The sequence below is a fragment of the Jaculus jaculus genome, chromosome 4, assembly GCF_020740685.1.
Source record: "Jaculus jaculus isolate mJacJac1 chromosome 4, mJacJac1.mat.Y.cur, whole genome shotgun sequence".
In the NCBI taxonomy this organism is placed as follows: domain Eukaryota; kingdom Metazoa; phylum Chordata; class Mammalia; order Rodentia; family Dipodidae; genus Jaculus; species Jaculus jaculus.
Window position 1 is genome coordinate 52,799,054 of NC_059105.1, and position 25,344 is coordinate 52,824,397.

General features: G+C 38.3%; 1 protein-coding gene across 2 annotated transcripts in view; it reads right to left on the reverse strand.

Moving 5' to 3' along the window:
• The window catches only part of Itgav (integrin subunit alpha V), a 98,470-nt gene that overhangs the window by 19,423 nt on the left and 53,703 nt on the right, over positions 1-25,344 (reverse strand). For both annotated transcript variants that reach the window (XM_045146685.1, XM_004660274.2), the window contains exons 7-18: positions 22,830-22,955; positions 22,021-22,065; positions 20,829-20,872; positions 20,689-20,745; positions 18,014-18,066; positions 17,406-17,608; positions 12,881-13,072; positions 10,913-10,958; positions 8,706-8,813; positions 6,084-6,142; positions 3,261-3,415; positions 977-1,114 (exon numbers count right to left, since the gene is read on the reverse strand). In XM_045146685.1, coding sequence (XP_045002620.1) covers positions 977-1,114; positions 3,261-3,415; positions 6,084-6,142; positions 8,706-8,813; positions 10,913-10,958; positions 12,881-13,072; positions 17,406-17,608; positions 18,014-18,066; positions 20,689-20,745; positions 20,829-20,872; positions 22,021-22,065; positions 22,830-22,955 — 1,226 coding nt within the window. The remainder of the gene's footprint in view (positions 1-976; positions 1,115-3,260; positions 3,416-6,083; positions 6,143-8,705; positions 8,814-10,912; positions 10,959-12,880; positions 13,073-17,405; positions 17,609-18,013; positions 18,067-20,688; positions 20,746-20,828; positions 20,873-22,020; positions 22,066-22,829; positions 22,956-25,344) is intronic.

A 25,344-nucleotide genomic window follows, 5' to 3' on the forward strand; every position in this document is an offset into this window, starting at 1 on the left:
AGCAATAAAATATGCATAAAACATTTCTACCCAAAATCTAGTACATGAATAGAAAATAATTACAGCTTATGTATCAAAACACATAAGAGGACAAGTAAATATTTATTTTTAATGAAAGTATAATTCTAAATGACAAATGTTTAGAGGCTCAGATATTCATTAATAAATTAGTCATCAATATAATGTGTATCCACTCAAAATAACTAATATAAACACAGAATTATATTCACAAGTTCCTTATGCATGGCTGGCAAAGAATGGTATATAAGCTATGATTAGCAATGTGGACAATGAAATATAACAATTGTAAAAATTAAAAATTATAAAACCTTAAAATATATTTTCACTTGTTTTATGCTGCTGACATAACTAGTGTTCTCAAATTATGGCCTCCCTAAATAAAAACTACTCAAGGGATCTTAGAAAGGTAAAGAAGAAAGAACAATCTAGATTTAACAAAAAGAATTCTGTGAGAGAAAAATGCTTATTAACCCACATGAAGATGTAATAAAATAAATAACAAATATTTAAATACAGATGCTTTGCACAGGATTCAAAAAACCTAATGTTGCTTTGTGAAATTACTTATATATTATATACATATTAGTGCACATGTACATTTTTAAAACAACTAAAATACACACCAAAAATAGTATAGATATTATAGATGTTTAGTAAAATCCTAAAAACAGTTATGTAAGCAAGCCATCATTTTGTTGTTTTCCTTGAAATATTTTACTATTTCATGTATATGAATTGTGACCCTTTCTCTGCATTCAACTATCTTACAAATGGGTTTACAACCTCTGACCTAAATACTCTGATTTTCCCTTTCATTTCTTCATTTCATTTCATTTCTTTAATTAAGCATCTATTAGTGCTACAAAAGCAATCCTACATGATATTTAGGACATGGGTTATAAAACCTTAACAAATATCTCAGAACTAGACGAGGTCAACATTGGGGAAGCAGTACCTGTCGGCTGACGTTGGCAGGGGTGAACTGGTTGAGAATGGGTTGCAAGCCTGTTGCATCAGCAGCCGTTCTGTAATCCAACCGATACTCCATGAAAACAGTGATTGGAGTGAGTTTGTCTCTAAACTCAGATTCATCCTAGAAATGAAACAGCTTCAAATTAAAGATGGTGTCACCCTAAATCCTACAGAGCAACACACAGCCAGAGAAATCACAAAATCTCTGTTCATCTCTTGGCCCTTCAATTCCACCAATGTCTGAAAAATTATATCCTGCAATGAGTAAAGTAAAAATCCTATCATTTTCCAGTGAGAACTTTCAACCAGTTTTGTTTCAGAATTTCACATTTGATTCGTACAAGATTCTATGATGCATGTTAACTAGAAAGAGTAGAAAATCCATTTCCAGTGTATAGAGGTGGAATACTGAATTTGCAATTCACATAACTTCTATGTTGAACAATGTCCCACAGGGTCACTATGTTCTCAGGTCATAATCATTCATATTTGGCTCAGAATAAACTCTTTTACTACTATTTTAAACAGGGTTGTAATTTTATCTCAACATATAGTGAGTCCAAAAACATCCACCCAACATAAGTAGACCTGTACTTCTATGGCTTAAGCTATCCAGTTTCTTTTTCTTTGTAACCTTCTGCCTTCCTTATTAGCATGTCTGCTGGATTTTACCATTCACACACTTGCTTTTCTAGGATACCACTGTTTTGAAACTTGTTTTGATTGTATTTGTGTGTGTGTTCATGTGATGTATGTGTACATATGTGCATGTGCATGGGTAAATATGTTATGGGTGTACATGCACATGTGCATGTGGATACCAGGGATATCAACGGGTGTGTTTCTCAATTGTTCCCTCATGATTTTACTAAGGCAGGGTTTGTCACTTGGGCCCAGAGCTAACTGATTCAGATAGTCCAGCGCTAGCTGGCTTGACCAATCTGCCCTGGGTATTCCCCGTATCTGCCTCTCCCACACCATGACCACAGGCAGCCGCCGTCCCCACCCGCCCGGCACTTACATGAATGTTAACATTCTCACCTCCAGTCCTCATGCTTTTACAGTAAGCACTCTACAGATTGAGCCTTCCCCCCGGCCCCAGTCTTGACATTTTTTTTTTTTTTTTGGTTACTTCTTTCATGCTCTACACATGGTTGCTTTTTATATCATCGAATTGTAGAGTGCCACATTGGATATATGTCTGTTAAGACTCGCCTTTATTGCACTGCTTATGTCACTGAGCAATATGTTCTTACCGATAATTTTTCTCTTGGGTTTATCTGAAAATATAAGTGTACATAGTCTTCTGCTCAAAACTCTTAAGACTCAAATTTAGCCTCTGGATCATTTACTTTTTGGACTGTAGAGATTTCTTTCACAGTCTTGAGAATCTCTGTGCTTTTAGTGGGCATTGAGTAACGCTGTGGTATAAAGGCTGCTTAGAGCACCAAGCCATGACCTCTCCTGCCAGTCTGACACTTTAAAGCTAGATTCCTCAAATGCATTTCTCTGTGCTTTTGAATTGGGTGAAATAATAATTTATAGAAAGTGAAAAGTATAACTTAAAGAAAAATCTTCAGAGAAAATATCTCTTGGGGCCAGAGAGATGGTTCAGTGTTTTAAAGGCTCTTGTTTGCAAAACTTGATGGCCTGTGTTCAACTTCCCAGCCATCCATGCAAAGTCAGAAGCACAAAGTGGCACGTGCCATTTGGAGTTCATTTGCAGTTGCAGGAGGCTCTGCCATGGCAACTCACTCTATCCCTTTGTCCCCCTCTTTCTGTCTCCCTCTTTCCTTTCTCACTGCCGGCCTCTCTCAAATAAATAAACAAAAATATTCCTGTTTAATATTTAAAAATAGCCAGGCATGGTGGCACATGTCTTTAATCCCACCACTCAGGAGGCAGAGGTAAGAGGACTTCTGAGAGTTTAAGGCCAGTCTGTAACTACAGAGTAAGTTCCAGGTCAGCCAGGGATATACTGAGACCCTCCCTCAAAAATGCAAACTAAGGGCTGGAGGGATGGCTTAGCTGTTAAGCTTGTCTGCAAAGCCAAGGGACTCAGGTTTGATTCCCCAGGATCCATGTAAGCCAGATGCACAAGGTGGTGCATGCATCTAGAGTTTGTTTTCAGTGGCTGGATGCCCTAGCATGCCCAGTCTCTCTCGCGCTCACTCTTGCTCTCAAGTAAATAAATAAAAATAAAATATTTTGAAAAATACAAGCTAAAAAAGAATCTTTAAAATTAGAAAAAGAGAAGTATCTCTTACCCGCAGATACGCTATCAGTTCCTCACACTGCATCTGTCCCCCCCGGAGTATGGTCATGTTCTTGGAGTGACCTGGGGACCTGTTATGGAGAAACAGTGCTCGTCGAATTGCTCCCTTTTGCTTGAGTTTATCCAAAAGAAGCTCCACCTGGAAGTCTATAGAACCAAAGCATTTATAACCAACACAATTCCTTAAGGATGTACCTCTGTCCCAGATACAAACATTTTTCTTACAAGAGATACTTATTTCTGAAAAAGGAACTTGCTTCTAGTTCCCTAAGAGTGCCTATATCTTGTGGTGAGACTGTAACACTAATTCTGAAGCTGAATGATTAAATAGCCCAACTGTCCTCAAAGTACTATCACACATAATGACAGTGACATCAGTAAGACAAGCATCAGAGAACAAAAACTGTCTTCTAATTTATGCAGAGGACAACAGGTCTGAAGAGTGAAACACAAGTTGACTGAGAATTACCCCTGGTAGGGTGGGCACAGATGGCCGCACCGACCCGGCACACATGAGGCCCTAGATTCTGTCCCCAGCACCACACATGCAACAAATCGACTATTAATCCAACTAGCAAGTATCTTTTGACTAAGAAGTATTCATTACTATGCATCCATAACACTATACTAAATATTATGGTGAGCAAACAGTTTGTATCACTGCATCGCTGTTCCCCTATGATATGGCCAGATAAATATGTCCTTCCTGATGTAAGTGACCTAACAGAATTTAATCATTTAAAAATGAATATGCAGCAAAGAGTTTGAAATGGTTGTTAAGATTCCAGCCTTCTATGATTCTGTTCTTTAAGCAGCCACAAGTCTCTTTGCTAGTTTCTATAAAGGCTTCATTTCTGTTTAGAAAAATCCCCACAGGTGGTGGTTGAATATAAAAATATCCCCCAATAGCCTCATGTATTTTGAATACTTGGCCCCCAGCTGATGGCAATTGGAAGAGCTGTAGAGCTGTCGGGAGGTTAACATTACTGGAATAGGTGTCCAGGGCTAGCTCACTCAGACTCCTTCTTTCCTGTGCATATGAAACCCTGGCTGCCTAGACAGTCATGCTTTACTTGCCATGATGAAATGTCCCCTCAAAACTGTAAGCTAATGTACATCCCTTCCTCTCACAGGCTGCTTTTGATCTGGTGTTTTGTCCCAGCAACGAGAAGGTCAGCTACACCAGGTAACTGCATGTTCTGTTCTTCACAGCTGCACTGTCCTTGCAGTTTCTCAGATACTCTGAGCATACTTCACCACAGGTCACCATTTCCCCTGTGTGAAATAGTCCCCAGAACATCCCAGAGCTCCCTTGTTTCCTTCTGGTCTCCACAGAAACCTTATCTTCCAGAGTGATCCTGCTTGCTGCCCTACCCTACCACCCCCCGACACACACACACACACACACACACACACACACACACACACACACACACACACACCATGCACTGCTGCCTTGTTAATCACTAGCACAGCAGATCTTAGCAACACGTCTCACTTTTTCTCATTAGGACAGGAAGAGTGGAGCTTACTGTGTACACTAAATGCAATGACTGAAACTTTTTTCCTTTTTCTCATCTTTTCTAAAACATTTCCATTCCTAAGATTGCTGGGGCCAGCCAGGAGTGGTGCCTTTAATCCCAGCACTCGGAAGGCAGAGGTAGGAGTATCACCACATGTTCAAGGCCAACCTGAGACTACATAGTGAATTTTAGGTCAGCCTGAGCTAGAGTGAAACCCTACCTCAAAAAAAAAAAACAAAAATAAATAAATAAATAATATTAATAATAAGATTACTAGGGCCTTCCCCAAGTTGCAAAAGGTCATCTGCTTGTAAACAATGACACTTGTCTCTCCCACAGTTCAGGATTTTTATCATGAACCACATAACTTCCTGTATAGTTCTGTATAGGAATAAATATAGTACACCTGCACTGGCTTAAACTACCAAACAAAGAAGTAATTGTATTGTCATCTTAAATTCCTTCAACCAAAAGCATTCAAGTGAAAGTAGTAATACATTCTGAGACAGGGCTGAATGCCAGGGCTAGATGCCATTCTACTGCAACTTTCTAGAGTGAACAAGCCAGGGGAACATGGCAAAGAAAACAGAGGGGAACCAAGATCCATCAATATTATAAGAAAATAGCCAAATGAGATGAGCCACCTCTACCACATCTGCCAGGGCCCAGGAGATTGCAGAGGAAGCAGCAACATGAATACTGCTCTTACTGCTAGCCTGGCAACCAGCCCCAAGGGTGATGGTGACAGATACAGTGGTCAAGCAAAACCTACCAAAGGCCAAGCATGGTGGTGCACACTTTTAATCCAGGCACTTGAGAGGAAGATCACCATGACTGCAAGGCCACCCTAAGACTACACAGTGAATTCCAGGTCAGCCTGGACTAAAACAAGACCCTACCTCAAGAAAAAGAAAAAAAAAAAAAAATCAAAGCAGAAATCCAGAGGATACAGAGAACTCAACGCTAAATCAGATTGCAAATGGGCCTGACATTACTCAGGTAACACTGCAGAAGAAGGGGTGGAAAAGGCTCTAAGAGCGGGAGTGGGTAGGAGTAACTTGAGGCATGGTCCCCTCTCCCCAGCTACCCCATATTCACTGCAGTGAAACCTAAAACCCCACTAAGAAGGGCTCCCAGGGAAATGGGACCAGGGGTGAGGGGATAAAAGAGTATAACATGTTATTATATACATATATATACTAAATACTAGCAATGATTTGTGTAACTAAATGCCCTAAAGCATTTTATAAGTATATTCAATATCATTAAAATATGATTTTGATGATACTCACTCAGTTTCCTTGCAAGTGCTCCTTTACCATCTGCCTTTAAGCAGAATTTGACATTAAAACTGTAAGAAACCAAAAGCATGTAAATCTTAACAATCTAACTTAGATACAGTATCGAATATCTCCCAAATCTCTTGTTTCTGAATACTTCACATCAAGTCTCCTGGTATCTGTTAGGATTGACTCTAGAACTACCCCTACACTCCCACAGATACCAACAGCAGTGCAAGCTCAGGGCTCTTCAACAAACTGGTATAGTCTCTTCACACAACCCATAAACACCTACCTAAGCATGTAGAAATCTTTATGATTCCTTACACAACATACATACTACTCTAATACTTGTTATGCTGCCATTTTAGGAAACAATGACTAGAAGATCTGTACAAGTTCAAAACACATATAAGTTTGATTTTTATGTTTCTAGCTACAATTGTTTGAATCTACAAACACAGAACTGCAAGTATGCAGCCCATATTATGAAAACTTGTATCTTCAGTAATGTCTTAATAATATTCTTAAAATAGAAACACAATATAAACTAATCTATAATATCCTTCAAGCATATTTCCTTCGGTGGTGGCTTGATGCTGAAAATAAAAATAATTTGCCAACTTTTTAAGTTTACAGAACCTGTTGATAGATCTAAATGAGGTAAATGATGACTCAGGTTACAGCATTCCACTAAAAATACACATATATGGGAGCATCTTTTAATAAATCCTCATCTAAAACAATGTTTGACATAACATGTCACAGAATCAGTGTGAGATCATAAACAAATAACATTAGCCTGCTACAGGCAGGAATGGTTGCACATCTTTGTAATCCCAAGACTTGGGAGGCTGAGGTAGGAGGATTTTGAGTTGTATGTGAGCCAGGGCTAGTAAGACAAAAGTACCTTATATTAAGAAAGCAAGAGAGAGAGGTAGAAGAAAAAGAAGGAAAAGGGAAGAAGAGACAGAGAAAGAGGATAAAATTGATATAAGGATTAAATGTTGAATAGAAGATAATGCAAAATGCATTTCTTGCTATACCATGGTGGCCATTTGAAGCCTTTTAATTGTGATAGCAATTATCAAAATATTATTGGCAACTTCAAGTCACATGAAGTATGATGGGAAGCAAGGCAGTACAAGTGAAAGCCAACATCTTAACAGCATGATTACAAACCAATAAAAACAAAGAGCAAGTATCACTTACTATTTAATATAGTCCAATGTAAATAAAAATTGTAAAATTTCAATGTTTATAATAATTCATAAGGGCCAGAAAAGAAACCTTTAATTAACACTTTTGAAGTGAAATCTTTCTGTCTCCTCAGCATTCTTCTCAGACCTGTGAGTTCTGTGGTCTTCTACGTAAGGACCACAAACAGGGTTCATTGATGTCACTACTTTGTGTGACTCTCACTACTCCCGAGTCAGACTTATTTAGACATACACCAGAAAAACACTGGTTTATACATTTTGTCTTTTATTTTATTTATTATTTATTTATTTTTCTTTTGAGGCAGGGCCTCATTCTAGCCCAGGCTGATCAGGAAACTGCTCTCTACTCCCAGGCTTGTCTCAAATTCATACAGTGATCCTCCTACCTCTGCCTCCCAAATGCTAGAATTAAAGGCATGCACCTCTATTCCCAGCTTTAAAATGTTTTAAAATAAAACATGAGTCAGTTTAAAGAAAAGATAATGATGATAAAGTTATATCTAAAATTCAGTAACATACCCAGGACAGATAGGAAACAACTGTATAGAGAAGAGGTCAGACCTTGACTAATGAAAACAAAAATGTGTGTGTCTAATATTTTATAGGTATTATAGATGAGAACCCTGAAAGCAGATCTTTTAAAAATTTAAATTTTTGTTTTTTAGAAATATTTTATTTTTATTTATTTATTTGAGAGAGAGGGAGACAGAGAATGAGAGAAAGAGAAAGGGCATAGCAGGGCCTCCAGCCACTGCAAATGAACTCCAGATGCATAAGCTACCTTGTGCATCTGGCATACATGGGTCCTGGGGAAACAAACCTGGGTCCTTTGGATTTGAGGCAAGTGCCTTAACCACTAAACCACCTTTCCAGCCCTAGAAATTTAAACTTTCAAAAGGCCTATGCAGAGTTAAATATAAAATAAGTTTTGACCTCTTATTATCTCTTCTTTCTTTTTAAAAAATATTTTATTATATTTTTATTTATTTAGTGAGAGAGAGTAAGAGGTGGGAGGGGGGAATGGGTGTGCCAGGGCCTCCAGCCACTGCAAACAACTCCAGATACACATGCCACTTTATGCATCTGGCTTTTGTGGGTCCTTTGGTTTTATAGGCAAGGATCTTAACAGCTAAGCCATCCCTCAAGCCCTCTTCATTCTTTTTTAATATATTCACTTATCATACATAATTCTTTAAAAGCTACTTTTATATTATCTTATAGAATTATTTCTAGAATGTTCTAGATCTCTTCTATGAAATATTATCCCTATAATCTAATCTATGATGTGAAAATAGAATATATCCATAGAAACTGCTTTAGTAAGAGTATCCTTTCCACCTTAATTTTTTCATTGTTGTTACAGTGACCAAAATGTTAATCTTAATCACAACTATTGCTAAGCAAAAATACTTACCAGGAAACTTTAAGCATTGTCCCAGGCAGTGAGCAGGTTTTACTGTCTTGATTTAAAATGCTTGGGTAGACTTCAAGGCCAGCATTTACAGTGATCACAGGTCTAGCCCTGGTTTTGAATGACAAAAAAGAAAATGTTATTAAACATGGATTGATCTCAGTGTTTTAGATTCACACTTGCCACAATGCAGTCCACATCTACTACTGTCTGCAGTAGTATAAACAGGAGTTACCTAGATGACCAACCATCTTGATATGCCCAAAACTGTTGTGGGGCATTTGGCTGGTCTATCTGAATTCAGTTCATTAAAGAAGAATTGCTAATAACTGTGGGATAACATGCAACAAACAAGAGCCAATATAGTGGGAACATGATGTCATAAATCCACCTGTACTGGCATGGCATGATCTTGAAGATAAAATTGTAGCAACAGAAAAAAATATCCCACAATATAGAAAGAGTACCTACAGACAATACATACATAGGTACACATGATCTTGAGTACATGGAATAGTTATGGTATAACATATACATAAACTACTACCTAATAAGAGAAAATAATCTATTGTATGTTCTTAAAATGCTTAAATATTTACTATATGTGTATTACTTCATGACAGCAATTTTAAAAATTAAAACAGTAAACTAAAATACAGGTTGAGCATCTCTACATCCTTAGAATCCAAAATCTGAAGCCTTAAACTGTTTGAGTGGCAAAAAGATCCTTAAAAAGTTTTAGATTTTGAACCATTTCAAATTTAAAATTTTTAGATTAGGGCTATTTAGCTGATAAAATCTACATACGTATTTCAAAATCCATGTCTCTAAAATCTGAATCATATCTTGTCCCAAGTATTTCAGATAAGGAATACTCAGTGTATAAATTTATTTTTATCCATATATAAATCTATAGTTTTCCAATGTTTACATATACAAGTTTAAATCCAGGTCAATGTGGCTCTCTCTTTTTTAAAATTTTTATTTTTTTAATTTTTTTGTTGTTTATTTTTACTTATTTATTTGACAGCAACAGACAGAGAGAGAAAGAGGCAGAGAGAGAGAGAGGAGAGTGGGCACACCAGGGCTTCTAGCCACTGCAAATGAACTCCAGACACGTGCGCCCCTTAATGCATCTGGCTACCATGGGTCCTGGGGAATCGAGCCTTGAAACGGGGTCCTTAGGCTTCACAGGCAAGCGCTTAACTGCTAAGCCATCTCTCCAGCCCCAATGTGGCTCTCTTAAAACAAGTCCCTGAAATCCATAAGTGCATGTTCTCTCACAGCTAAAATCAATTGATCCACTGTAAATTCCCTATCCAGCAGCAATGTCAGCTTTCAGTCCATAGAAGTTTCCACATCTCAGTCCAACCAGATGCCAGATGGTATTCTATGGTATGAGTAAGTGAAACAGAGAGAGCTGGGAAGGTGTATACATTGGGGAAGCAGAGGAACATGACTATGTACAACATGCTCTGACAAGAACACACGAATTCTGGAAATTTAATCCATACTTTATGGTTAGAGAACATTCAGGCACTAGTAACCAATCTCCTGCTTCTCATAGGAAAATGTAAACCCTTATTACTTTTTTCTGTTTATTGGTGGGGCTTGGGATCAAGCCTGGGACCTTGTACATACCAGGCAAACACTCTACCACTGAGCTCTGATACAATTTCTTAAATTTTAAAAAATATTTTCTTTATTTACTTGCAAGCAGACACACACACACACACACACACACACACACACACACACACACACAGGAGGGAGAGAGAATGGAGAAGAAAAAGGGAGAGGCAAGTCAGGGCCTCTAGTCACTGCAAACAAACTCCAGACACATGCGCTACTTTGTGCATCTGGTTTTACATGGGTACTGGGGAGTCCAACCTGAGTCATTAGGATGTGTTGGCAAATACCTTAACCTCTGAGCCATCTCTCCAGGCCCTCCCATACAATTTTTAAAGAGAAACTAAAGGACAATGAAAGAAAATTCTGGATATTTTCCTAAACTAACAAAAAAGCCTGTATCTTTCTCTTTTTTGAGGCATCCTTGCATAAATATTGCTTGCCTATAGCAAATCTTGAGTAGAAATAACAAATAATTTTTGACACTACCTCACAAAAAGTAGACTGAAATTCAAGTATTTGTACTTAAAATGTTTTCATATAGTTCAGAATAATCCTACATGACAGAATATAGAACATACCTGTATAAGACAGCTCGATCCACACCAAAGGCCCCAACAATTAAGTCTAAGAGAAAGTGGAAAATGAGTTAATAATATAAATGGTTTAAAATTTTATATATTACTATATGAAATGTTTAATGCTTGGAAAAAATTAGTTAAACATGCTCCAAACTAAGAAGATTAAAGAGATACACACACACATTTACTGTTTTCATGTATATATATGAAAACAGTAAATAAGTTTTCCTCATCATAAAGTATGACTTTCAAGCTGGGCATAGTGGCGCATGCCTTTAATCCCAGCACTTGGGAGCCAAAAAAAGTAGGAGGGTCGCCATGAGTTCAAGAACACCCTGAGACTACACAGTGAATTTCAAGTCAGCCTGAGCTAGGGTAAGATCCCACCTCGAAAACAAAACAAAAATAAATGAAGTATGACTTTCATCCAGATAGGCAAGAATTTGTAAAGAGATTGTTTGGCAAAAGGAGCAAAAATAAGGAAGTATGTGTCCCCAAACATATACACTTCCAAATGAGAAAGTTTTACAGATACTTGTGCAGTTTAGTTTTTATGTAAAATTTATTTGTTTTTCTCCATCTTTCTTCTTTCAAAACCAAAACCAAAACAGCACACACACACATTCAAAACAGCAAGACCAAATTGCATTTTTTTCATATATAATTAGTAAAATTGTTTCACAATTTGGGAGATTAAAATGAAGTCAGATATCCCAAGCTAAATTTGAGGATGTTCTCTATGCAGAATACATAGGGGAAAATGTAAAGATGGGTAAAGCAAATCTCATTAACAAAAAAAAAAAAAGAAAGAAAGAAAGTTTTGGGAAGAGATGGGAGTGTGGAGTATAATCAAAACTAAGGATTGTGAAAAAAACATTTGGAAACCTACCACTTTATAAGATAACTAAAAATACAATTTACCAAAAAAAAAAGTTTTAAATAAAGATATCTGGCCTGGAGAGATGGTTTAGATTGCTTAGTGGTTAAGGCTCTTGCCTGTAAAGCCTAATGAACCAAGTTCAATTCTCCAGGTCCCACATAAGCCAAATACACAAGTGGGGCAGGTGTCTGGAATTCATTTGCAGTGGCTAGAGGACCTGGCACACCCATTCTCTCTCTCTCTCTCTCTCTCTCTCTCTCTCTCGTTTTCTTTTTCCCTCTTCCTATCTGTCTCAAATAAAAATAAATTAATTAATTCAAAACAAAAATAAAAAGGTAAAGGTATACTACATGGGTAGTTAAAGGTGTTACTAGAAGCCAATGTCCAGGGTCTGTGGCCTCCTGAGCTGTTCATCAGGAGGCCACAGAAGTGCCTAAAACAGTATAGGCTACTGCCACTGTTCTTGGTTGCCCAGTAAAACTAGATGGTAAGCCACTGACATTTCCTCAAGGATGTGGCAGGGGCTCACAAGGCTCCCCCTCTCCCAGAGGAGCCATGGCCGTCAATGATTGCCAACAGAAGGGAAATTAAAAAAGTCTTGCTCTATTGGATCCATCCAGTGGGTAACCTTAGGCAAGTTACTTTTTCTAGTCACTTTTCATATACACAAAATTGCTAAATATTGACCTAATTTAATTTATCGTCCACAATCTTTGTTGGGAGAAAGAAGTGAAATGGTATGTTATTTTAAAAACTACAGTGGTTGTACTAAGAACAAAAATAAGACTAATATTTCAAAATCTTAAAATGAGCATTTAGCTTTGCCTTTGGATTCTACTCTGTGGTTTTATTATAAACTTTCAGACAATAAAAGAAACTCAGAGTATGTTTCACATACACTTCTGGGAAGCAGAGCTGTCTTCTCCCTTCCATGGTGACAACAATGTCTTAAAGGCAGTAGAGGCTTCACCAGCATTTCAAACATTAAGTCATCATGATGTACAATTTAAATCCAGAAAATAGTCACTAATACTGCTTGCTGTTGGGGCTGAACAAGCCAAGGGCCACATGTGTTTATAGAAAAGTACCTGGATATCCATTTTTGTCTATGTCTGTAGCTCCCTTCATTGCATAGCCAAAGCTCGGTGGCATGCTCTGAGCTGCCCACTGCCCCTCAAGGATCTGGGATGGAACCGCATTCAGGCCTGTTGATCTACCATTAAAGATGTAAACAATTCCTTTCTGATCTTCACCCCCATATGGGGCAGCAATTGCAATATCTGCAAGTGAAAAGGAGGATAGGTGGAGAAGGAGAAGGGGAAAAGGAGGGAGAGAAGGGGAAAAATGCATTAGGAAGAGTGGGCAAGGAGGGAAAGAAGGGGTTCTTAGACTTAGTATTTACATGGACGGAGCTCTTGGTATTTATAGAACCAATTTTCCATGATAATAATGATTGGAAATTTGGTACAGTATGCTCTTGACTCAAAAATAACAGTTTAGTGGAGCATGGTAGATGCCTATAAACCCAACATTTAGGAGGCATATCTGAGAGACAGAACAAAGCCCAACTTTGCTGGAAGAATGAATGAGCTGTAAGTTGGGGGCAGTAGCCAGGGAAGGAGGAGTGAGATTTGCTTAGTAAGTAAAGGATAAGCCAGGTAGGGCTTAGATTTTGTAAATGCTTGGGAATAATTGGACTTTATTAGAAGGGGATGGATCTGACGTAGTAAGGTGGGCATTTGTCAGTTCTGAAGAGTGTGGGCCATGGGAACAGGACTAGATTCGGGGCTACCTGGCTGCTTGAGGGACCCAGGGAAAGAATGGCAGAGGCTGACAGCATCTCAAAAGGAGAAGTAGACATATTTATAAAATAGTCTAGAGTTAGGAATGGCCATAATGACCACTTAGCACCTTGGCTATTTCAAAGAATTTACATTTTTGCATGTTTATGTTGTCTGTCAGATGTATCATCCTGATAAAGCAATGTGATATCCCTATACTCTTACCATACAATAAATATCACTATGATATCACCTTGACTTTTTCTTTGGTTAAAAGGTTCAGTCCTCATTACTAATTGGATATCCTGGCAGTCTCTTGTTGGCTGGCTCCATGGCTTCCCCAGAACACAAGCTTCATGACATCCAGGGTGATGTCTCCTTTGTTTATGATGATCACTCTGTACCAGCCAGACCAATCTACTTCAATTTCCTAACTGCGCCAGACTGTTTCATACCTTCTTGGTGACATCCCCTGGGGCACCAAAGATACACTGATCTTTCAGCTTTGATAAAGCCATTATTCCTGAGAATATCTCAAAAACTGTAATGATCACATTCCAGTTTAATTTTCTCATCTATTCACTCCCCTACTGCATGCTGAGTTCCTTAAGCACATGTGTGGGCCCTGATTATCCTCTCTTCTCGAGAAGAGTGTTTGCTACAACTGTGTTAGCCTACGAAAACGAGTACTTAGCTGGGTGTGGTGGACTTTTGGAAGTAAGCAAGAGAAATCTGGCATGGTGGCACAAGCTTTTAATCACAGCATGTGAAAACTGAGGTAAGAAAACCTCCATGAATTTGAGGCCAGCCTGGGCTACAGAGTAAGTTCCAGGACATCCTAGACTAGAGTGCTTAAAAAAAAAATCAAAAACAAATAAATAAATAAGAAAGAAAAGTACTTAAATTAAGAGTCCTTTGGTACCTTAAAAAAAAAAAAGTATAACTTCTACATTGACACATGCATTAAGAAAGAATTTAAAGTTGGGCGTGGTACCACATGCCTTTAATCCCAGTACTTGGGAGGCAGAGGGAGGAGAATTGCCATGAGTTCAAGGCCACCCTGAGACTACACAGTTAATTCCAGGTCAGCCTGGGCCACAGTGAGACCCTACCTCGAAAAACCAAAAGAAAAAAAAAAAAAGAAGAAGAAGAAGAAAAGAAAGTATTTAAGGGCTGTAAAGATGCCTCAACAGTTAAGGTGCTTGCCTACAAAGCCTAACAACCCAGGTTTGATTCCCCAGCACCCACATAAATACAGAGATGCACAAAGTGGCACATGCAACTGGGGTTCATTTGCAGCAGCTGGAGCCCTTGGCACGCCCATTCTTTTATTCTCTCTCTCCCCCCCCCCTCTCTCTCCTCACTCCTTGAAAATAAATGAAACATTTTTTTAACATAAAGTAATAATTTCCCATTGAAGTTATTTAATTTAAGTTGTTTTTAATTTTTCTAAACCCTTCAATATTTTATACAAGGTAATTTTCTTCTCTCATGACATATCTAGCATTTTCACAAAATCATTTCTTCCTGTGATCATTTCAGTCGCTCTTTTTTAGGGCCCTCCTCCTGCACATACTATATTTCTGGAGCAATGGCAAAAGCTTCATAAAATTATCCTGGGTCTACATAAAACTATAGAAAAGAATTTACTGTTTAATTTTCAATATCCCTTTTGTTGTGGTTTGAATGTGAAATGTTCCCCATGGGATCATGTGTTTAAAAATTTGGTCCCCAGCTGGTGGTGCTGTTATGGGACACTGTGGAACTTTTGGCTAGTAGAGCCATTCTGGTGGAAGTGAGTGACTGGGGGATAATTATTCTATTAACCTAGCCCCACTCTGCTTTGTAAGTGCAGATACAATATGACCCACTCTCTCATGCTCCTGTTGACATGCCTTTCTGCCACAATGGACTGTGTAACCTTGAACTGTAAGCCAAAATGAACCCTTCCTAAGTAAAATGCTTCCTGTCACAGCATAGAAAGATCAATTAGCCTACCTTCTGATGCTACCTAGGGTCTTTCTGATAGGGGCGTATGCATAAAGGAGGTTTAAGAATACTGGAACTTACTGCCATCATATGAAGAAAAATAGATTTGGGTTATGCCTAATAGCACACATGTATATATTTACATAAGTACAGCTCAGATAATCTTCCCTAAAGACATTATCATTCACAATCTACATTTGGAACAAGACCCGGTGAACAACTTTACCAGACCACACACTCTACGGTATTGATGGCTAAAACTTTTGTAAAATCTTTATAGAATTTTAGCTGCTTTTTAAATGTATTTGTTGACAGTAATGTTATGATAAAAATGTGAAAAACAGGATGGAAAATACTAAGACTTCTTTAAAGTAACTGAAATACCCTCAGGAAAAAGTCACAGCATATATAACTGGACTTTCCCACAAAGTCTTGAAGACAGAAGGCCAGCTAAACTGATAGACTTATTGGTTGATGCCATGTAGGAGCTCAAAAGTGGGAGTTTCTATTCTGTTTTAGGTAGTTTTTGTTGTCAGTAAATGGTTTGGTCTTTCCTAAAGTAGTCTTTCCTGTTTTTATTATTAGCTTTATTTCACAGTTCCAATTTATGTTTGTTCTCTTGGTGAAAAGAAAATCTGTTTTGTTAGGAAGCAAAATACACCTTGGAATACTTTTTTAGTTGCACTGAAAACCTCTAGGTTCAATCAAGATGACACTTGTGTGTTATGTACAACTGTCTACAAGGCAGGCATGAAATACTTCCTTTCTGCTAGACAATCAGTTTTCTTCTTAATGAATAACTTTCTGTTTCATTTTCAGAGGTCATTTCCCTATGCCTATATCATACAGATTGTGGTGGTTTGATTCAGGTGTCCCCCATAAACTTAGGTATTCTGAATGCTAGGTTCCTGGTTGATGGAGATTTGGGAATTAATGTCTCCTGGAGGCAGTGTATTGTTGGGGGTGGGCTTATGGGTATTTTAGCCAGTTTCCCCTTGCCAGTGTTTGGCACACTCCCCTATTGCTATTGTCCACCTTATGTTGGCCAGGGGGTGGTGTCCACCCTCTGCTCATGCCATTGTTTCCCCCTGCCATGATGGAGCTTCCCTTTGGGCCTATAAGCCAAAATAAACCCTTTTTTTCCCCAAAAGTTTCTCTTGGTTGGGTGATTTCTGTTATCAATGCAAACCTGACTGCAACTTAGATAGACAAAAATTCTTATCTTCATACTACTGTTTCTTTAAACTACCTTGTAATCTATATTTCAGGCTTTTCAAAAGAGTTCTATAATAAAATCCAACTTTGCTTTTCAAAGATATTTACAACTATTGGGCTGGGCCTTTTATAAGTCCCCATGAAAAGATACAACCTCTCTCAGAACTTCTAACACAGCTAGTAAAGTTGTGGCTTTAAAAACATTAGTGGCAAATCATCACTCTGAGGTTTGTATTACAGTCAGCATGGTCTTGGCAATGGGCCTGGGAGCAGTTTTCCATTCGTAGCGGAATGGACAGGAGAGGGCGCTGCCGTTCAGCAGGCTGAGACAAATATAACCAGCTACTACTGGGCCCCCTGGGAAAGAAGGTTCTGTTTAGAAATTAATCATTGCATACTCTAGCTTGAGGTTGCATGAATAGTAAGTAATGAAAGTCAATTGTGAAATCTTTTGCTAGTTAAAAAAGCAATCAACTTGTCACTAAACTTGTTATATTAGTGATGCTCAATCCATTTTTCCAGGAAGGGCATTTGCTCATGAGCTTCTTTCTACAGATGCTGTTACAAGACTTGTGCCCAGAAGGACAAATAAAACTAGGAACCCACAGTTTCTGAACTCTGCTCTTACCGTTGAAGCCATCCTGGTCCAAGTCTCCCAAAGGAGCTATGGCACTGCCAAACCTTGCAAAGACCTCAAACCCATTCAGCTTCATGGTCTGGAAGTCGCCTGAAGCTCTCTGCAGAGACACGGAGACCTGCCCCACCTCTTGCAACTTGCCATCGGAGCCTCGATCCATGAACAGCGGTGCTCCAATAAACACATCGGCGTAACTGGAAGAACAGAACCCCCTCACCAAATGGAGATCAAACCCCATCCACTGGCACCCACGTTCTTTCTTCCTGACACTGTTACCCTTCACAGGCTTCTCATGACTACACTAAGGAATACACACACCTTCACCACAGATATCTCAAAGTCATGAATTCCTTCAGCTCAACCACAAGGAACACATAAAATTATATTTTTAAGTTATGAGAACTATTTGAAAAATTAGGAGCAACACTGACAGAGGTTTACTAATACTTGTGATCAAAGTTGCTTCCAATTTCTTTCTCAAACAGAACGGAGATTAGTAGAAAAGGGACAAAGACACAGAAGGAGCAATGTTTAATTTTTGCAAAGCATTTGTAAACATGAGAAGGAAACAGTTTCTGGAAACATTTTTTAAAACTTACTCATCCCCATTAATGTCAGTGGCAGCTACAGAAAATCCAAAATACGCAGCCATCTGAATGAAAAGAAAAGAAACATTTACATTCCATCCAACGAGATTAGACAATGAACATGTGTGGTACATGCACCACACAGAAAGGGTGATTTCTCTGCATGAAGGGTTTCAATCTAAATGGCTCCTCTTATATTACCAGCACAATGACAATACATATTCCATGTACATCATTCTACTGTCTCCAACATGTACTATTTAAGTAGGAAAACAGTCAGTTTCCTTCCTGGGGCTAACTTATTATCTCACTACCTTTCTATTCCCTAAAACACAACACATGAACAGAAAGACATCTGATCACAAACAGGCAAGTTAATTGGACCCCAGAAGTTACACATGGAAGCATATCTAGTGAGGGCAACAGACAATTATAAATTATTAATTATAGATAACAGTTGGATCTCCCTATGTAAAACTACTACTGCCACAAAAATTACTATTTGGGAAGATAAGCAAGGATTCTTACATTTCAGCCAAATACTTTAATATTTGCCAGATTCTTTTGGTTTTGAATCATATGTAACACAAATGCATTTAATTTTATTATGTTCTTATGATTGATAGGGAGAAGGAATGTCCTCTCTCCAACCACGACCATCTGTTAGAGCTGTCTTGCTAGAAATAAGTGGGAAAGGGAACATGCAAAACAAACAAGGAGAGATGACAGCAGAAAGACAATTATGGTGGTTATGAACTGGCACACCACACGAGGACCATTAGCAATGCTTCCAAAATTTTATTACCTAAGATATCAGAAAACCATAAGGTTCTTTGCTACGGTATGTGTTCTGCTTGTTTATTCCCCCTAGTAGTGAAGATTGAACTTTGGGCTTTGTACATGCTAGGCAAGTACTCCACCACTGAGCTACAACTGAAGCCATATTCTGGGTTGATGGAGTATAACTGAGAAAGTTTAAGGCATATAATAAAGCAGACAGTGTCTGGGGTGCCATGTTGATATGCTTGATAAGAGTGTAACAGTAAAATATTCTTGGTTTTTAGTGTATCGGAATGTCTGGCTTGAAACTAGAAAAAAAAGTTGGAATGTATTGACACAAATTTTGTTAGGCTCTATGACTGATATTTTCATGTGACTTCCACCAACTCCACCTTGAGGAAGTGACCAACATCACAAATTTTATAAAAGAGGACACACAGAAGTCAACACTTTGTCCAACACAATGACAGAGCCCAGAGAACCCAACTCTCTTCACTCCCAAAGGACATGTTTTCCATCCCCACCTGGCAGCCAAGCAGGAATATATCAAGTGCCCCAGGTGGCACACAGCAGGAACCAGAGAAGCATGTGGACATCAGGACAGGACAAACTGCTTGAGCTAATACAATCCCAATGCCAGTAGCAAATCCCTACAGCAACAAACTCCAGGCCTCTCCATACTGGGCATCTACTCTGCCTGACACTCAAGAACAAGAAGGTTCTGGAGACCCAGGCCTCGTTCCTTATCCCTCCCATCCTCTTCTGCCATAAGCAATCTCCACTGACCACATACATGGCTCCACTATGAGATTCACAAACTAGGAGGGCGTTTTATTCCTCGACTTACTGATTATTTTTTCCTTTATCATTAGCAACTTCTTAATTAATTCTCTAAGACACACAAATGAGAATATTATAAAACACTGGTGCTTGTAGAGAATGTTTTATATTTAAAAGAACTTTTTGACTGAAGACTATTTTATTTCATGTAGTAGAAATTCAATTTGCTTATGACATCAGTAACACAAAATGCACATCTGTCTCACACATTTTATATCCAATAAAAAGGCACAAGTCACTCTTTTAAAATATTTTAATAGTTTTTTTTTTTTTTTTTTTTTTGGTTTTTCAAGGTAGGGTCTCACTCTATCACTCTAGCCCAGGCTGACCCGGAATTCACTATGGAGTCTCAGGGTGGCCTCGAACTCATGGCAATCCTCCTACTTCTGCCTCCCGAGTGCTGCAATTAAAGGCATGTGCCACCACACCCGGCTAAAATATTTTGATAGTTTAACAAAGAAAAAGAAAGCTCCTGTGGTTTGGGGAATGGGCAATTTGATCTTTTGTTTCCTAAAATACCCAGCCAAATAAACAAATATAATGGACAACAAAAAGTTTTGCTTAAACAAAATACTGTGCTCAAAACAAAGGTAAAATATTTAAAGCCTATTATGTCTGTAACATTGAATATTACAGAATCATTCAACCATTTTGACACTGCCAAGACAAGTCTTAAAACTTAAAAATGAGCTGGGTGTGATGGCTCATGCCTGTAATCCCCACATTTGGGAGGCAAAGGTAGGAGGATCTCGGAGAGTTCAAAGCCACCCTGAGAGTACATAGTATATTTCAGGTCAGCCTGAGCTAGAGTGAGACCCTACCTCGAAAAACAAAAATACTGACAGTAAAATGTTGACTGAAAGAAATAAAATTACAACATTTACAATAGAGTAAACTAATTTTTGCTTATGTATGTAGTCACATAAAAGAGAAAGAATTATAGCAAAATAGTAGTTCAACATATCATCTGGTTAGATTGCAATGATTTTTATACTTTTGCTTTCTTAATACTCTCCAATAAACATATGTGGCTTTTATAGAGGTTGTGTGACATTTTCAAAGCATACCTGCTCACCAGTAAAATTGTATAAGGAGGACATGTTCTTCCCATCATAAATGTAAACCTGTGTGGGAGAAACAAGTCAATAGTATACAGTAAAATAAAATTGAGTCACAGATGTTTAAAAATGCCTTTTATCTTTCCTACCATTCCCAATGTCCTTGCTGCTCTTGGTACTCCTGAAACAAAATCTGAGAAGAAAAAAAATACAACCTTAATTATTTTATTTTAGTTTTTATTTATTTTCTGGAATTTTTCAAGGTAGTATCTCATTCTAGCCCAGGTTGACCTGGAATTCACTCTGTAGTCCCAGGTTAGGCTTGAACTCATAGTGATCCTCCTGCCTCTGTTTCCTGAGTACTGGGATTAAAGGTATGCATCACCATGAATTACTCATTTCTAAAACAGCATTGGAAAATGCTGAAGTAGGTGGCTATGCTAGGGAGAGTTGTTTTATTATTTCAGCAGAAAAAAATATAATACAAGATTTTAAAAATTGATAGTGTATAATAGCCCTAGCAATAACTATAAAAACACAATTTATAGGGCTAGAGAGATGGCTTGGTGGTTAAGGCACTTGCCTGCAAAGTTTAAGGACCCAGGTTTGATTCTCCATAACTCATGTAAGCCAGATCCACATGCATCTGAAGTTCATTTGCAGTTGCTGGAGGTCCTGGTACACCCCCTCCCTCTCTCTACTGCCTCTCTCTCTTTCTAATAAGTAAATAAATGAAATATTTTTGAACACAATTTATAAATTATCAAAGACATCATTAGGGACTCAGACACATGCAAATAAACCCTCAAATGATTTGTCATGCACTAGCAGAAGATAATCTACCAACTAATGACAGCTGCATGACGCTATGAACACAACTGAAAGCAACGTGGAAGAGGCCGCGTGGCGGGGACACAGAAGCACCATCAGCATCAGCAATGCCCCGGCCAGCTGCTCCGAGCTCTGAAGGAAGGTGGAGGGTTAGCCATCGTCCAGGCTGTGCTCAGAGGCAAGTACCAAAGTGAGATAGAAAAGGGCCTCTCCAGGAGGGCAGAATTTGCTGGAAAGGAGAAGGAAAGAGCTAAGGAAATCACCGGCAGCGCCACGGACGCTGGAAGGGGGCAGAGGAAAAAGCGCCTGGGCCTCTGCAGCCAGTCAGCTCCAGGAGGACATGGAACAAGACCCCGTCTAGACTCCGCTCAGGGTACTAATTCCTCCACCATCTGTTTATATCCCATAACTATGGTTACGACTTGATGAAAATTCTCAATGCCACATGTTTCAAATGCCTACTTTAAATTTTTTAGAAAGGGATTAAATACAGGTCAAGTTCTTACATACCATCTATGCCATCACCATTGAAGTCTCCAACAGCCACTGAGTAACCTAGGTGAAATCAAAATGAGACACCATGATGGTGGTGTATCTGCCAAGCAAAATTTCAACACATTTTCAACAAACTTACATGCATATGACAAGTGAATGTTAAAAGCAGTAAGTCAGTTAAATACTCAATAAAAGTACATCTCTGTTATAAACATAAGATTGTCTTTGCAGTTTACACAGGAATCTGTTAACAACAGAACAAATTTTCAATTCATTAAAAAGGAACAGCAAACAACAGATTTTTCTCAGTTAGCAAGTTGTACTTCTGGTTTGTGTATGAGCAAGTTGTTTCCATAAATACCAAAAAATTAAAGAGTGAAAACAAATACTGATAAATCTTCAAGGCCAAAACAGTCATTTAAGACAATGTCTAAAATTTCAGTAGTCAGGCTTGTCTGGGTTGGGACTCAGAACAGCAGTTGTAAAGTGAGCGACATTAGGCAAGTGGCTTTACTTCTCAATGCCTCCACACACCAACATAGACATGGTGTGAGGATTAAGTGAGAAAATAGAAACGAAACACTTGGAAATTGCCTAGACACAGAAAGGTATCTTAAAGATTACTAACTGTTACTATTATCAGTGCTATATAATCACTTCAATTTCAATTGTTCAACTGGAACATAACACAAATATTCAATACCCATTTGATATGGTTTGCTCCTTTGGTGTTGAAAACAATCTTAATCTCATAGAAAAGACTGTTCTACTTAAAGAACAGTATGCACATACTTGGGCTAATACCCTGTAGCTGTTTTACCTACCCAGATAACTGTCATCAAAAATTGCTTGTGCAGTCCGAGTTGCCAGCTGGTTATTGTACTTGATGCTGTAAACACTTGGGTCATATTTAGATACAATTTCTGCAACTTGATCAGAAATGAGCTGACCTAAAAATATATGTATATACATTATTACTAATAATATATTATTTGTTAGTAGCATATATTGTAACATTAATGCAATATTTATAAATAACCTTCTAATGGAAACTTTATGATGCACACAACAAATGCTGCCTGCACAAACAAAACATATTAGACATTGATATTTCTGTTTTTGTTTTGTTTTTTTTTTTTTCATTTGTTGTTTGTGAGGTAAGATCTCACTATGTAGCCCAGGCTGATCTTGATCTTTCAATCTTCCTGTCTCAGCTTCTAAATAACTGCATTACTGATATGCACCACTGTCTGATTATATATTAGTATTTATGAATATTAGTGTACAATAAGCCTCAACCTCAAGAAGGACTGTCCAGTGTAGCACAGGTCCATAACACGGAATCTTATTAAAGATTTATTTTTAATATTTTATTTATTTTGAAGAGAGAGAGGAAGAAGCAGATAGCGAGAATGTGTTGAATGTGCTAAGCCATCTCTCAGCCCAAAGATAAAGTATTATTAAAATAAAGACTTCTTTTCAAATTCACTCAGTCTTTTGGACATTATAGAGCACTTACATAAACAATATAGATATCTGTCCTAATATATAACAAATAAGAACATATAAAGGCATTACAAATATTAAAAGAACAATTCATCTAAACACATCCACAGCTCTGTCTCTAAAATAGCAGACTGAGATGGGCATCATGGTATACATGTATAATTCTAGTGTTAGAGAATCTAAGGCAGGAGAGGAGAATGAGAACAACCTGAGACTCTTGACAAACATGTCTCAAAGGAAAGGAAAGGAAATGCAAAGAAAGAAAAGGGACGGAAAGAAAAGACAGAACAATACTTAAGTAAGACTTGTATCTACCTTCCTTCACAATTCTGGCTCCTCCTAGAAATACATACTTCCCTCACCTCCAGTGGACAAAATAAGACATATTTAGTAATAAAGAAAACTAACTCTATGTTTGTTAGTGGTTTGAATCTTTTTTCTCCCAGAGGTGGAGATTCAACCCACAGCCTCACTCACAGGGCAAGTATTCCACCACTGAGCTGTACAACCCAAGGCCATCAATCAAAGGTTTTATACCTAACAAGGAATAGCCACTATTTTTTCATGCACTTATGACTGATATTTTGTTTTAAGAAGAAAGAAAAACTCAATTGTAATTTCCATAAACAAATTTTGTTTTCCAGTGCATATATATTTCATGGAAATTCATTTTTTTCTGTTTCAGTTACATGTGTCATACTGGTCCCTGTGTTTGATACCTGATTTTTCTTGTCTTCAACCCTTCCTTTGTTCTCCCTTTCAACTTTTAATTTATTCTTATTTCTCTTTTCTTCCATCCCTCTTCCCTTCAACAAATATTTATTTCCCTTCTCTTTCTAAAAATCAAATGCAAGCAGATGTCCTCCTACAAAGAACCAAGTACAGAAAAGCATAATAGAATAGAAGAGTAATATTCAGAACTTAAAAGGACTTTCATACCAATATAGTCTTGAGACTTCCAATGTTTCCAAGCAATGACAATATTTAAACTACCATGGCACTGGAGAGATAGATAGCTCAGTGGGTAAAGTGACTGTCCATGAGGATCTGACTTTGATCTTTAGCACCCATGTACAAGTGTCAAGGGTGATAGTGCATGCCTATAAACCCAGAGGTGGGAAGGCAGAAACAGGAGGATCCCTGGGGTTTGCTAGCCAGCCAGTTCAGCCTGATTTGTAAGCTCCAGGCCAACGAGACACCCTGTGACAGTTGTTCTGAGAATACCACCTGAGGTTGTCCTCTGACCTCCACTCACATGTGTACACATATGCAGTCATATGTGCATAAACATATGCGCATGCACACACGTACACACATACACACACAGACATCTGGATGAGGATAACAATGTTTTTTTTTTAAATTTTATTTATTTATTTCTTTGAGAGCGACAGACACAGAGAGAAAGACAGATAGAGGGAGAGAGAGAATGGGCGCGCCAGGGCTTCCAGCCTCTGCAAACGAACTCCAGACGCGTGCGCCCTCTTATGCATCTGGCTAATGTGGGACCTGGGGAACCGAGCCTCGAACCAGGATCCTTAGGCTTCACAGGCAAGCGTTTAACCGCTAAGCCATCTCTCCAGCCCGATAACAATGTTTTGACTTTGAAAACCCCATTCTCTTTGTGTACATATGTGTGTGTGTGTGTGTGTGTGTGTGTGTGTGTGTGTGTGTGTGTGTCTGCTATATGCATGACTATGTGCCCTGTGATGTCCCATGTACCCACCTGAGGTGGCCCAAGCAGAATGGAGTGCCCCACTCCACTGGGCTTCTTCCCATTCTTATTTGACCCTGAGTCTCTTACTGACAGGGGGAGTCCATTTTTTTCCCACA